Genomic DNA, 14,613 nt, shown 5'->3' with positions numbered 1-14,613 from the left:
TTCAGCATCTAATGAAATGATCATACGGTTTTTTTCTTTCAGTTTATTTATATGGTGGATCACATTGATAGATTTGCGTATGTTGAACCATCCCTGCATCTCAGGGATGAAGCCTACTTGATCATAATGGATAATTTTTCTAATGTGTTCTTGGATTCGGTTTGTATCCATTTTAGTATGACAAGAGATCTTTTAAAATAATTCTGATTATGGCAGAAATAAAGGAAGCCATTATATTGGAGAGAAATATTTGGTTTTTGGCTCCTGCATATGTTTACATAGTTTAGAGAAAAAGTGGGTATTGAGCCATGTGAAATATAGATATTTTACTATCCACAAGACTTTTTTCAAATTATTTTTGGTCCATTATGTTATTCTTTATTATTTTTGTGTGTGTGTATGTGTGTACGTGTGTGTGTGTATGTGTGTGTGAGTGTGTGTGTGTGTTTCTGTGAGTGTGCACACATGAGTGCAGGTGCCCACAGAGGTCACTAGAGAATTTTGGATCCCCTGAAGCTTGAGTTGCAAGTGGGTCTTAGCCCATGTGGGTGCTGAGAGCCAAATTCAGGCCCTTTTCAAGTACAATTAATTGCTGAACCCTCTCTCATCCATGTGTTTTTCTGCTCTATAGTTTTAATTTTCAGTCTTTTTTTATAAAATAGAAATATACTTTTCATTTCAGATGTGAGATGATAAAAGAATAAGTACTTAGGGCTATACTTTCAAGTCACTAGTAGGAAAGCAACACATTGACATTGTAAATGAGTTTTTTTGTGTGTAAAAAAGTTCATTTTATTATTTTTGATGAAGGGAGTCAAATTAGGTATTTAAAAAATTCAGTGCTTTATTTTTAAAGCTATTTTAAAATTGGCACCTAAAGTATAATTTGATATCAAGCAAGGTCACATATACTGAAAGTACTTGAGTAGAAGATACAGTGTTCTTCATCTCTCACCCAATGTCTCCTGCAATCACTGTGTGTTCTAGTGTGACTTTTGTTGCTGTGATAAACAACAGAACCAGAAAAACGTGGGGGAGGAAGGTGATTATTTAGTTTATACTTCCAGGTAACAGTTCATTGCTGAAGAAGTCAGAAGGCAGGACCTCAGTCAGAGACCACAGAGGAACACTGCTCACTGCTTTGTTCCCATGGCTTGTTACTTACTTTCTTATAGCCCAGGCTTAGGGATGTACCTAAGGACAGTACTACCCACAATGGTCTGGGCCCAATTACCTCAATCACCAATCAGAAAATGCCCTTCAGACTTGCCTACAGGTCAGTCTGATCTATACAAATCTTCAGTAGTAGGTGACTATAGGCTTGTGTCAAGTTAACAACTGCCGCTAACTCTGACATCCTATCACCCTGGAGTGGTATATCGTGCACATCATTGGATTTAGAACTCATGTTATACATTATAGCTGACTCCTTCTTAGTGCCCCTGGATGTGTCACTAAGATGTGGCATTGTATGGGCTTTGACAGATGTATGCTGACGTATGTTTACAATTTGTCATGTGATACAGAAACATTTTATTGTTCTAGAAATCCTTTGTATCCAAGAGTCTCCTGCTTTCCCAAACCCTTGATGAGCACCAATGTTTTGACATCCCTCGTTCTGTCTTGTCTTGAGCATCCCAGAGTTGGAGTTATACGAGAGTGGGGTGTCCAGGGTTCTTTCTTTCACCCAAGCCAAGCACATGCTTTCAACCTGTCTATGCAGCTCACCTGCTGAGTCAACTGACACCTGCTGTTTGCCTATGGGCCTGTTGCTTGTGTCTGACTGAAGGGCAGCTTGGTTGTGTTCCCATTTTTAATAATTCTGAGTCAAACTGTTGTGAATGTGTATAGGTTTTTGTGTGGACATGACTTTTCAGTTTGTGTGAAAGGGTACTAATGGATGCCGTTCCTGGATTGAGGATGACCTTCAATGTGTGCTCCTCCTGCCTTAGCCTATTAAGTGCTGGAGTACCAGGGGTTCAATACCACACCCAGCATGAAATCCTGGCCTCCACAGGCTGGGTTCATCAGGGAAATTTCTGGGCATGAGAAGAAGCAGCGGCACTGACTTAAATGTATTTAAAATGGAAATGCTGAGGAATTGGTCCAGTGCTCATTGAAATTTCATGACGGAGCCCAAACTCAAACAAATAAAATGTTGAGAACAACACGTCCCTTCATCTCCAGGTTTCCTAGACTGTGGATTCTGTGTTATGATCAGTTTTCCTGAAACTTGTGTGTGTGTGTGTGTGTGTGTATATATATATATATATATATATATACACACACATATATATATATGTATATATATATATAATATTTAAAAAATGTATTATTATTATTACTGGAAGTTTAGAGTTGTTCAAAAACCTAATTTTCAACATTTTCAGATTTCAGCTAAAGAACTTCTTTTTGGACATTCAGCCTCAGTGACATGCTTGGCAAGAGCGAGAGACTTCTCCAAACAGCCCTATGTTGTGAGTGCTGCTGAGAACGGGTGAGCGGCGTTGCTTAGCTCCATCTCCATTGCCTTCCTTTCCTTAAAAGCCAAGACCGTGTGAGGGGAGTAGAGGAGAAATGAACCCAGGGGTAAAGTGCTTGCTACTCAAATGTGAGTTCCTGTGCATGGACCCCCGGCAGTCGTGAACAAGGCTGTAACCCCACAGAGTGTGACAGGAGAGCCTTAGGTGTGGACCAGTCAGTCTAGTGCCATTGATGAGCTCCCGGTTCTATGTGAGACCATGAGAGACCAATCTAGACAAACACCCAGTGTTGACCTCTGGCCTCCAGAGATTTCATGCCCAGTGTGTTATCAAACACCTGAAACTCCAGCACTTGATAGGTTAAGGTATGAGGACCACACGTTGAAGATATGTGGATCACATGTTGAAGGTCACATTCAATCCAGGAATGGCCTTCATTGTTATCCTCCCACGCAGACAGAGAAGTAACATCCACACAAAAACCTGCACACAGTTGTCCACCCACTCTCCATGCATACCCCCCCACACTCGTGTACACACAAACACAAAGACATTCACAAGAAAGTGGAGAGGGTTGAGGAAAATAACCAGTGTGGACCTCTGTCCTCCACACATTAAAAAGGCATAAAATAAGGCAGTTGAACTAATCTTAATCTCAATTAAATAATAGGGCCAAGTTTTAAAATTAAATTATAATGGTTGTCAGACAATTGGAAAAACAATAAGACCAAATAAAACATAAAAGAAAATAAAGTTGGGAAATACATTTGTAAAAAATTAAGTAATGGAAGTGCTCCTTTTATGCCATGATATTTTGTTTGTGATCTAACAAAGTTTGCCTGAAGATCAGAGTGTAGAGTTAAGCCACTAGTTAACCATAGAGGCCAGGCACTGTTGGCACACACCTTTAATCCCAGCACACAGGAGACAGAGACAGTTGGATTTTAGTGAGTTTAAGGCCACCCTGGGCTACACGATATTAAATCTGTCTAAAAAAGAAACAGAGTTCACACAAAGGTGATGCCAGCACTTAGAATCCCATGCCTTTAATCTCAGCACTAGGGAGGTGGAGACAGGAGTGATGTGGCTGGGCAGGGAGGAGTATAAGGCAGGAGGAGACAGGAACTCAGTGCAGTCTGAGGATTCAGTCTGAGTGTGCAGTCTGAGGATCCGTAATGATGGGATCTCCCCTTCAGTCTGAGGCTTCGGTAGAGGTAAAAGGTCTTTCTAGTGTCTGACTGTACTGCTTCTCTGATCTCTCAGCTTTCACCTCCTAATATCTGACTCTGGGTTTTTATTATTTAGAGCAATTAGAACTCATGCAAAACTGTTAGAAAAGGAAATGCATGGGAAATATATACTAACAAAATGATGTTGATATTGTAGTATTAATATTTTATATAGATAAGCATACAGAGTTAATGCAACATGGTTAATTAAACTTAAAGGCAAAAAGTCTTGGTATTGATGGAGAGGATTCCACTTATTAGGAGAAATTATGGTTACTAGTGGATGCAGAGTAGCCAAGTGTCAGAACGTAGAACAGAGACTTTGCTAGGACCCAGGTCCCAAAGACTGAGTGCGTCTCAAAGACGTGTGCTGGGGCTCAGGGCAGATTTCTGGGCCCTATTCCCATAGATGAGAGTTCAGTGGGGGTAGCCTAGAGCCCTGTAACTTGCATTTCTAGACAATCTTAGGCTATCCTCCCATCCTTATGTCCCAGCAACCATATTTGGAGTCTCCCGTGCCCACTTGGGGACAGCTGGAGGAGTGTGAGACTCAGATAAACTTGGGAATCTTACCTATGGATAAACCACTCACTGACAGAGAACAAAAGAGGGGAGAGGCTTGTGAATTCCCATGTGCCACACAGACGGGAACATCTGTAGGCAGGTGGGCATGGGGATCTCGAGCTCTGATGGAGAAAGCTTAGCATAAGGACAGCTATCTAATCAATCTATCTCTCTATACATGTATGTGTGTATATATACACACATTTATATGTACACACACACACACTCACACACACACGCTCACACGTGTGCACATGAAGACCTGGGAACAGATAACTCTTAGAGACAATAGGAAACAGAAGGTAAGAGAGTCCAGATCCGGAATTGAAGCGGTCACTCAGCAGTGAAGCATGTGTCTGCTCTCCCAGAGGACTCAAGTTCAGATCCCAGAACTCACATGGCTGCTCACAAATGCCTGGAACTCCAACTCCAGAGGGCCTGACCCCCTCCTCCGGCCCCTATGGGCATTGCACTCCTGTGTGCATACCCATTAGCCCTCCCCACGTATGCATAAATAGAAATAAGATACATCTTTAAAAACTGATTATTAGAGATACCAGCTTAAAGATAAACTTCGAAGCATATCAGTTTACCGTGAGCTTCTAAAAATCACATACACCAGTATTCCATAACAGCCATGGAGTGAGGCTCGCTGGGGTCGCTTTGTAAATACTTTCAGAGGCTTGTGGATGTGGGGAAGACTGAGGGACCACAGCGCTGAACTACGTGACTGTGTTACTTTATGCTGTGGGCTACTTAGAATTCAGTTTCTTTACCTTTAGTTTCTATATACTTCATTTTCCCTTAGGTGTATTATTAGTTGTTTCATTTCTGGGATATATTCTCTTAATTTCTGTCTTTTTTTCCATCATTGTTTCTAGCATGTGCACGAATGCACATGCGTGTGTCTGTGGACACACAGATTTTCCCTCCCGCTTTGTAGAATGACATGCTTTTTCAGGTTATCTTAAAACCTCTTTTGGGTGTACTAGTTAAAAACAGAAGGAAGGTCTATGAGTCGGATTCTAGGGCACGCCCTCTCTACCGCATACTCAAGACATTTGGGAAAGAGCATCCTTTGTTGTGGAAACCTTGACACTGCAAGGCGACTGAGGCACCTCTGTTCTCTGTCCACTAGATGGCAGTAGTGTGTTCCTAGTGGCAACAAGATTGTCTTCAAGAAGTGGCTGATGGTGGGGAACAGAAATCACCCCAGTTTCAGAATCACTGGTTTAGAATATTGGTTCCTAGTGCTTGATTACAAAAATGAATCCCTGAAAAATTATCAAATACATGCAAAATTTAACATCTTTAGTATATATATATATATATATATATATATATATATATATATATATAATTTTTGCCTCAACTACAGCCTTTCCCCATATTACCCATAAAGCTTGTTTTTTTTACCCATCTAATTGTTTTTGCTTCTGTATTGAAATTTCCAAAGTCAAAGGGTATTACGCAATTCTGATTCTACTGTCCTTAATCTTCTGAACAGAAATCATCTAGGTTTAACATATCTACCTGGCGTATTTCATAGCTTCATTGTGTATAACATGCATTAAACTAGAGTTTTCAAAAATAATGAAGTTTTTACAAATATTAAGTGTCGAGGTTTATTTGTTTCAGGATTTTAAATCGGAGGAGGGAATCAAGGAAAGAAACTGGATCGATGATAGACCAAGTGTGGCCTCTAGGTGGTGCTGTTTGTTTTCAGGAGAGAGAAGGGGTGGGGGAGCTGCTGCCGGGGAACACAGATTTGATGTGTTATCCTTCCCAGAATATGTAGTTTAAGCTCATTGAAATAAGTTTCCATGGAGAGACTGTGGTAGTGTCCCTCTCGAAGGCCACACTGGCTGAATCCTCACCGCTTGTTGTTAACCAGAGTGTCCCTAAAGAAAAGCATGCAGGCTGCAGGCAGGGTGTCGTTATCCAAACAAAACGACAGAGCTCCGGTGTGTCCGCCCTGCTAACGACCACAGCATTTCTTGTCCAGTAACCTGTAACAAAAGCCACACGAACAATCAGGTGGCGCCTAAGTGCATCACTGAAGAAAAACTTGGTGGCACAAGAAATTACCCCAGCCAACTGTGTGGAAATGGCAGAGAATAATGCAGAGTTCTCTGTTTCAGGGAGATGTACCTGTGGAATGTGAGCAGCGGTCAGTGTGTGGAGAAAACCACCCTTCCTTACAGGCACACTGCAATCTGTGTAAGTGCATGCCCTTCAGAACTTTCGAGATGCCAAAACAGCAATTTGCTCATGGCATTTTAATACTTTTGGAGAATACTCTTCTTGAATTTTATTTTTCTTCCAAAATGAAAAAAAAAATATATCACCAGTGATCACCTGTTAGTGTGGTCTTCCTCTCAGTCTAAAGATACTGGTCAACAACATTTATTCCTGGTTATTTCATTTCTGTATCTTATCTTTAAAAATGGGTTTCATATTGTTTCACATTTCCTAAGTGACACAAAGCATCCATGTATAATTGGGAAGATTCAGCTTAACAATATACTATTTTATACAACGTGAAACCTTGTCTGGGTCTGGAGAGATGGCTCGGGGATTAAGAGCATTTACTACTCTTCCAGAGGATCTGAATTTGGTTCCCAGCATACAAATCCTGCCTCTAATCCAAGTCCAGGGGGTGCTAGTGACCTCTACTGGCCTCTGCAGGCAGTGCACTCAGGTGCACATACAATATCTTTTGGTGGATTCGTTGATTTCTAATTTTTTTTTTAATTTGTTAAAGCAAAAAACCTGGTTACAATTTCTGTTATCACTTTCCAGTCCAGGGGCTTTCTGTTTTCTCCAGTGTTGGAGGTTGAACCCAGGGCTTCAAACATACCAGACAACTGATTTCCGCTGAGCTCTTTCTTCAGTCATACTTTCTGTTTTTCAAAGTAGTTTCTGAATTTTGATGGACAGATTACTAATAAAGGAGTAATTTCAGCACCCCTTTGCTATTGAGAGTTTGCTTTTATACTTTTCCATTGTTTGTGCTACTGGTATCATAACATGCTCACACTCTCCCCTCTTCTCCTAGACCAGAGCCCAGTCACAGAGTGTAGGGACCGTAGGATGTATAATCTATTCTTTAACAGAAATTACTTCCAAAATTTCTTTGGTACAAGAATATCTTCTTAAAATGCTTTCACTTCATACTAGTTTTTAGTAGTATCATTGGAGTAGAGAGCCCAGATTGTTTAGCTCTAAATAACACTACAGAAATAATATACCAGCCATGTGTTGGTGGTACACGCCTTTAATCCCAGCACTTGGGAGGCAGAGGCAGGCAGATCTCTGTGAGTTCAAGGCCAACCTGGTCCACAAGAGGTCACAGGACAGGCTCCAAAGCTACAGAGAAACCCTGTGTCGAAAAACCTAAAAACAAACAAAAAAGAGAAAGAACGAAAGGAAAAAAAAGGAATAATATACCTATCACTGCTCCATGATTTGTAGTATTTCTTTTAAAAGGTCTCCACTTTACCCTGGGGGATGAGATGAGGATGAGAGTTGGGAGTGGGGTGAGGGAGGTGGAGGGGGTGGGGTGGTGAAGCTAAGCTGAAAAATCAACATGGCAGGAGTGTGGGGCTAATGGAGGGAATTGGAGGTGTCACCTAGTTCAAAGGTAGAGGGTGCCTGTGATTCAGAGAGGCCTTTCCACAGCTAGAAGGACGTCAAGACTAGCCAGCCATCTTTGAGGTGCTCTTCTTGAAATTCTATTCCACAGTACTACCACTGCTCCTTCCGGATGACCGGCCAAGGCTGGCTGCTGTGCTGTGGGGAATACCGAGACGTCCTCATCCTCGATGCTGGGACGCTGGCTTTCCTGCACACCTTTTCCTCCTCACAGTCCCCCGACTGGATGAAGTGCATGTGCATTGTTCACTCTGTGAGAATTCAAGGTAACCGTGGGCATCTCGGGACTCTAAGACTGCGCAGCCGCTGCTTGTCAAGCCAGAGCGGAGAACTCCGCTGGTGTTCACCTTGTCATGGCGATGTCTCGAAGCCATGTCAGGGGAAACCCAGATTCCCTCCACCAGTGGGTCAAGTTATGAAGAAGCCAGCAGGAGGTGAAGACGAATGAAAGAGAAGCTGTTTCTATGACAAAGTTCTCAGTTCTGCTTGCTGAGAGGGACAGGCTGTTGAGCTCTTTGTACGTTCTTCTCCTTGCCTTGCCTTCTCCCCCTCCCCCACTCCTTTCCCTTTCCGTTCCTGTCCCTTCAACTTTCTCTTTCTCTTTCTTTTCTTGTCTTTCCTTTTCCTTTCTTCCTTCCCTTCCCCTCCCTTCCTTGCTTCCTTCCTTCCTTCCTTCCTTCCTTCCTTCCTTCCTTCCTTTATTTCTACCTTTCTTACTTTTCCTCCCTCCCTCCCTCCCTCCCTCCCTCCCTCCCTTTTCTCTCTTTCTTTCTTTCTTTCTTTCTTTCTTTCTTTCTTTCTTTTTTTCTTACTTTCTCTCTTTTCTTTTGTTGTGGAGCAGCAGAATGCTTTTTCTGGATATATTACTGAGATTCAGACTCTATAGTCAGTAATGCTTGAGTGATGTGCTAGTTGGCTCTACACCCATCTTAAGTGGGCTCAACATCACCAGCATCTGCCAGGTGCTATGGCTCTATATTCTGCACATACACAGGGAGTTGGAACATGGGATGAAATAATTCTCTAAATTCAACAAAAATCAAAGCTAAATATATCCTGCTGACCCAGCCCTGTGAAATCCTTAAGTGGCTGTGAGGTTATAGTGACAGCATCCGGGTCCACTGACTGACAGCTCATACCTTCCTTTCACAGAGGATTCGCTCTTGGTTGTATCTGTAACTGGCGAGCTCAAAGTCTGGGACCTCTCCTCGTCCATCAACAGCATCCAGGTTGGCTTGGAAACCACTCATTTTTCCATTATTTCAATCACTATTCATTGAAAATTTCAAACTATGAGGGTGATGCATGTTCACAGTTGAAGGTCTAAATGATATCTTTCCAAGGGTGGGCACTGAAGCAGTTGAATTGCATCCTTCCAACCATGACTCCATACATAATGTAAATAGATTTATTTGCACACAGGGGAGGGGTAGAGAGAGGGAAAGATTATATTTTTAATTTAAAAATCGATAGCAGACATTGTTCTGTCCCCTCCATTAGGACTGTTCTAGGGTATGAGATCTGTGAACAGACAGATGTGTATAAGGGTCACTTTCCTGGGAATGCCAGCATGCCCACCTGCTGCATCAGACTAGAGTTATAGTAACGGACAAAAGCAGAAACACAGTATGTGTGCCAGACAGCACCACACAGTCCGTGGCAATTTCTTCATTGAGAAGCCTAGATACTGTGTTGCCTATTGCTCTTTAGAACCCCACCCCCAGCACTATCAGAAGCTTACTGCAGGTTTGGTGCCCTGCATTGGTTATAATTATGTTTCTTCAAAGCATCTCTTGTATTGCTTACTGTTGACAGAGGTTTCTGTCCTGCCCGTTCCCACAGCAGTTCATCCCAAAGAAATACACAGAGGTCTACTACATTAATTATAAATGGGTTGGCCTATTAGCTCAGGCTTCTTATTAATTAATTCTTTTTTTAATTTTTTAAAAATATTTATTTATTATGTATACAATATTCTGTCTGTGTGTATGCCTGCAGGCCAGAAGAGGGCACCAGACCCCATTACAGATGGTTGTGAGCCACCATGTGGTTGCTGGGAATTGAACTCAGGACCTTTGGAAGAGCAGGCAATGCTCTTAACCTCTGAGCCATCTCTCCAGCCCCCATAATTAATTCTTACATCTTAAATTGGCCCATTATTCTTGTCTGTGTTAGCCACATGGCTTGGTACCTTTATCAGTGAGGTGTTATGCATCTTGCTTCCTCTGCATCTGGATGCTGACTGCAGACTGAGCTTTCCTCTTCTCAGAATTCTTGTTGCCCTGCTTCTACTTCCTGCCTGGTCACCCCGCCTATACTTCCTGACTGGCTACTGGCCAATCAGCATTTTATTAAAATACAAGTGACAAATCTTTACAAAGTACAAGACCATTGTCCCACAGCTGCTTACTTCTGGTTTTAGTAATCAAGACCCTTCAGGGTTGGTTTGTTGCTGTTCTGATTTTTGAAATTTTACGCCCCTCCTTTCTGCTCTGTCTGGTAGCTGGTAACTTTATATTCTCAATGCTTATCATGGTTTCTTGTAGAATGGTATTTGGCTGACTATCAGTAATAAGTCCTTGAATCTTGCAACGTAATATTTAGATCAAAACACTGGAATGGAACCTTGGATACTTTCCCCTGTCTAATGCTAGGAAGGGCCAGTGTCAAGCATATGAGAAGGACTATGTCTTCTGTTTATGTGTACATTTCCTGGAATTTGTATTCAAATGTTTCTTTTTTTCCTTTTAAAGGAAAAGCAAGATGTCTATGAAAAAGAATCGAAGTTTCTTGATTCCTTGAACTGTCAGACGATACGATTTTGTACATACACAGAGAGACTCCTGTTGGTGGTATTTTCTAAATGTTGGAAGGTATTAAAAATACTGGTGATGCTACAGAGCTAGTTCCAGGACAGGCTCCAAAGCCACAGAGAAACCCTGTCTCGAAAAACAAAAACAAAAACAAAACAAAACTGGTGATGGACAAATGAAATGGTTTTCTTGTTGAATCCAACAATGATAATATAATTTAAATATTGAAAAAAAACTCCTTAAAGTAATAATGTTAAGACATGGAATGATTAGTCTTTTCTTCCTGTCCTATTGTTCTGTGTTCCATTACTTAGCTCCCAAAGATATTGTATATGGACCAATAAATTCTAGTTTTATCAACAACAAATCATATTAATGTTGAAAATAATTTCTGGGGGTCGGAGAGATGGCTCAGGGGTTAAGAGCATCGGCTGCTCTTCCAGAGGACGGGTTCTGTTCCTGAAACCCACACGGTGTCTCACAAATGCCTGTGACTCCCTCTCTAAGGGATGTGATGTTTGCTTTTGGCCTCTTCAGGCACTCATGCATGTGACGCATACATGCAGACAAACACTCACACATAAAACAAAGGCAAATTATTAAAAAAATGAATTGCCAAATTATTTTCTATTTTTGTTTTTTTCGAGACAGGGTTTCTAAATTATTTTCAAAACCAATGTTTGCATTTTGCTTTTAGAAAGCTAATACTTGTCACTTATAGAGATAGATCATATTTTTGAATTTTTTTCCTGTTATATCGCTACCATGTTTTTAGGGAGTATTCTTTCTTTCCTTGTGAATATAGTCAGTGATGTCTGCAAGGGTAAAGAAAAACTACAACATCATCTTTATTTACTCTAATGTTTCACACAGCTGCTAACAGAAGTCTGTCTGACTTGTGTCATAATGTGTATTATTGCTGAAGATTTTAAGTATGCCAGCTAACTAAGGATTTCTACTATGCAAACATTTTATATATAAAGAATTTTTAAGCGCTGTACTGGGACTATTCATATGGAGAGAATAAAAATATTTTAAAATGTAGGATTTGGGCTTCTATGCTTACAAGGTACATGATAGGACAAGCCAGACAACTCTATCCACTGCAACTTACCTTAGGATAAATGGGAAAGAGTAAGTCTGAGTGAAATATTAGTAAATCACAAAACAATACCTTTGTCCATGAATACAGAATGCTTGCTATTAATATTTAATAGGTTGTAGCATTAAGTTCATCATAGTCTCCATGAGCATGAGTATTGCTAATCCTCCTGGCAGAGTCTATTCCCCGGCTTTGTTCATGTGTATCTGCAATGTCCTGCAGGTTTATGACTATTGTGACTTTTCCCTTCTGTGGACTGAAGTTAGCAGAGATGGACAGTTCTTTGCTGGTGGGGAAGTGCTTGCTGCGCACAGGATCCTTGTTTGGACAGAGGACGGTCACAGTTACATCTATCAGCTGCTGAACAGGTGGGCTCAGATGGGAGCGGCGTTCAGAACATTCAGGTAGAAAATGAACTTGGGGAGGTTTATTATGGAAAAGTCTCTGCGTGCAGCCCCTGATCAAAACCCAGAACAAAACAACTTTGGCACTGGAAGATTTACTCCGGGCTTGCAAGGCCTCTGCCTTTGTACCACACAGCGGGGGATGAAGGCCTGAGATTAGCCATGTAGAACTCGTACAGCTGGTGCGGGGCTTTCAAAAAGTCATCCGTAATTATTAACCCAACAGTTTCTAACTAGAGTTTAGAAACTCGAATGGAGCCATCCGGCTTTTGAAAGGGGAAGCAAATAAAAGACCCTAAGTTCTAAATTTCGCCTCTTAATTTTCCCCGGCGCAGTCGGCTTTCCAAATGCATATGCCCTGCCGATGGCGGAGTCCTCAAGGAGAACATCTACCCTCACTTACTGTGCTCCACGACTGTGGAGGAAAACAAGGTAAGAAAAGAAAAGCGGCCCCAAGCCTGCTTCTTGCTTTGTAATAGACTCAGGCTTGCAAAACTGAAACCAAAGCATCAGATCAAGTTTGTTACGGAGAAAATCAACTTCGAGTGTTAATGGCTACTGGAGAGAAAATGCCACCCTTAAGAACTGTTGATTGATATAAACAAGGCCTATTCATTACAGGAAAATTACAAGTGTGGGAGAAAATAAAGCAGATATTAAAATTCTAATTTTACCACCATAAATATTGACTGTTCACCTACTGTAGCAGGGAACATTTCAATTGTTGGGAAGTTGAAAGAACAGTACGATTAACACTTACTTGTCCTTTCCCTAGGTGCGCCAGTTACTGGAATTTATTGTATGGATTCTCTCAAACACATGCGCCCACATCCCACGTTTATCTTCTGCTCTGTTTCATACAACATTCTTAACATTTCGATATACCTATTCCAATTCTCAAACTATGAAAGGGTGTTGATACTTAAAAACATAAATAAAAACTTGATCATTTTCACACGTGCTTAGCTATTCTTGTGAGTAAATTTCCTCTTCAAACGAGAGTAATTAAGGTTGCTGGCAGATGGTAGAGAATATAACTGTGAGCTTCCTACTTGGCTGAACTATACTTTTGACAGTTGACCCCATCTGAAATCTAAGCAGTTTTTTTTTTTCTTCTGGTGGTGTTATTCAATGTGATTTTTAACCTGTAGAATCAGCCATTGGTTAATTATCCAAAAAGATGCTTTATGAAGAGAAAGAGTTTTATTTTAGTGGCGTATCAACATGAAAGTATGTGGCTATGTACAAAATAATCATTTGCTTAGCTAGGCAGCGGAGCTCCTGGAAGCCCCACATCCAGGATGCCCCCTTTAAGGTTTTGTTGCAAAAACATTGTTTAAAATCTCTCAGCCAAAATGAGAACCCCGTGTGCTGCTGGAACAGTTAAAAAAAAAAAAAAAAGAACAAAAAAGTTCAGGATTACAGCCTGCATCAGGGGACATTTCTACACTCCTTCACAGGCAGATGCAAAACCTGTCTCAGAGCAGAATTATGGCTCACTTAGAAAGGCATTTTCGCTACTCTGTAGGACCTGCTGTTTTCTCCCTTTTGGCTCCAGAATAAATTTTTAACAGCGCAGTTTTCCACAGAAACCAAACGTCGCTCATGAATTTCTACCCTAACAAGCAAATATCCAAACTATAGAATATCATTGTTTTAAAACTGAAAAAGTGGGGATGGTGAAATGTCTCAGCAGTTAAGAGCATGAGCGGCTCTTCTAGAAGATCCGAGGTTGGTTCTCAGCACCCACATGGTGGCTCACAACTGTAACTCCAGTTCTAGGGGACCTGATGCCCTCTTCTGGTCCACAGGTACACACATGGGCACAAATATATATGAAGATGAACACTCACACACATAAAATAAGATCTTTTTTAACTGGGAAGTTGTCCAGCTTTGTTTCTCTGAGTATGAACACATAAACAGGTGAATCTTTTGCCAGTGCCACACCCAAGGTTAGATCCTTGTGTCAACTCTCTGCAGCTTAGCCTGTGATCTCATGTCTAATGTTTAACCAAGGCTCTTTTTTTTTTCTTTTTACTTAATTCATGGATGATTTTATTTAATTCACTTGCAGATTTTGAAAGAGTGGTGAACGGATGGAAAAGGCTTAGTTTGGCTTCACGGTCTTCCTTCTCTCTTCCCTGTGGTCAGATCATTACCATATCACCTATGCCATTACCATATCATTATCATACCACCCATGTCATTACCATATCATTATCATACCACCCATGTCATTACCATATTATTACCATACCACCCATGCCATTACCATACCACCCATGCCATTACCATATCATTACCATACCACCCATGCAATTACCATATCATTACCATACCACCCATGCCATTACCATATCA

General features: G+C 41.2%; 1 protein-coding gene across 2 annotated transcripts in view; it reads left to right on the top strand.

Moving 5' to 3' along the window:
* Positions 1–14,613, top strand: part of Wdr72 (WD repeat domain 72) — a 165,354-nt gene that overhangs the window by 5,160 nt on the left and 145,581 nt on the right. The window contains exons 2-8 of one of the 2 annotated variants that reach the window (XM_013346376.2): positions 2,391–2,497; positions 6,418–6,496; positions 8,022–8,196; positions 9,083–9,159; positions 10,684–10,803; positions 12,068–12,213; positions 12,585–12,681. In XM_013346376.2, coding sequence (XP_013201830.1) covers positions 2,391–2,497; positions 6,418–6,496; positions 8,022–8,196; positions 9,083–9,159; positions 10,684–10,803; positions 12,068–12,213; positions 12,585–12,681 — 801 coding nt within the window. Of the gene's footprint in view, positions 1–2,390; positions 2,498–6,417; positions 6,497–8,021; positions 8,197–9,082; positions 9,160–10,683; positions 10,804–12,067; positions 12,250–12,584; positions 12,682–14,613 lie in introns of both variants that reach the window. The other variant, XM_013346375.2, reaches the window with a different exon arrangement.

The sequence above is a fragment of the Microtus ochrogaster genome, chromosome 5 (assembly GCF_000317375.1).
Source record: "Microtus ochrogaster isolate Prairie Vole_2 chromosome 5, MicOch1.0, whole genome shotgun sequence".
In the NCBI taxonomy this organism is placed as follows: Eukaryota; Metazoa; Chordata; class Mammalia; order Rodentia; family Cricetidae; genus Microtus; species Microtus ochrogaster.
The sequence above is the reverse complement of the archived record's forward strand: the minus strand, read 5'-3'. Positions and strand labels throughout refer to the sequence as shown.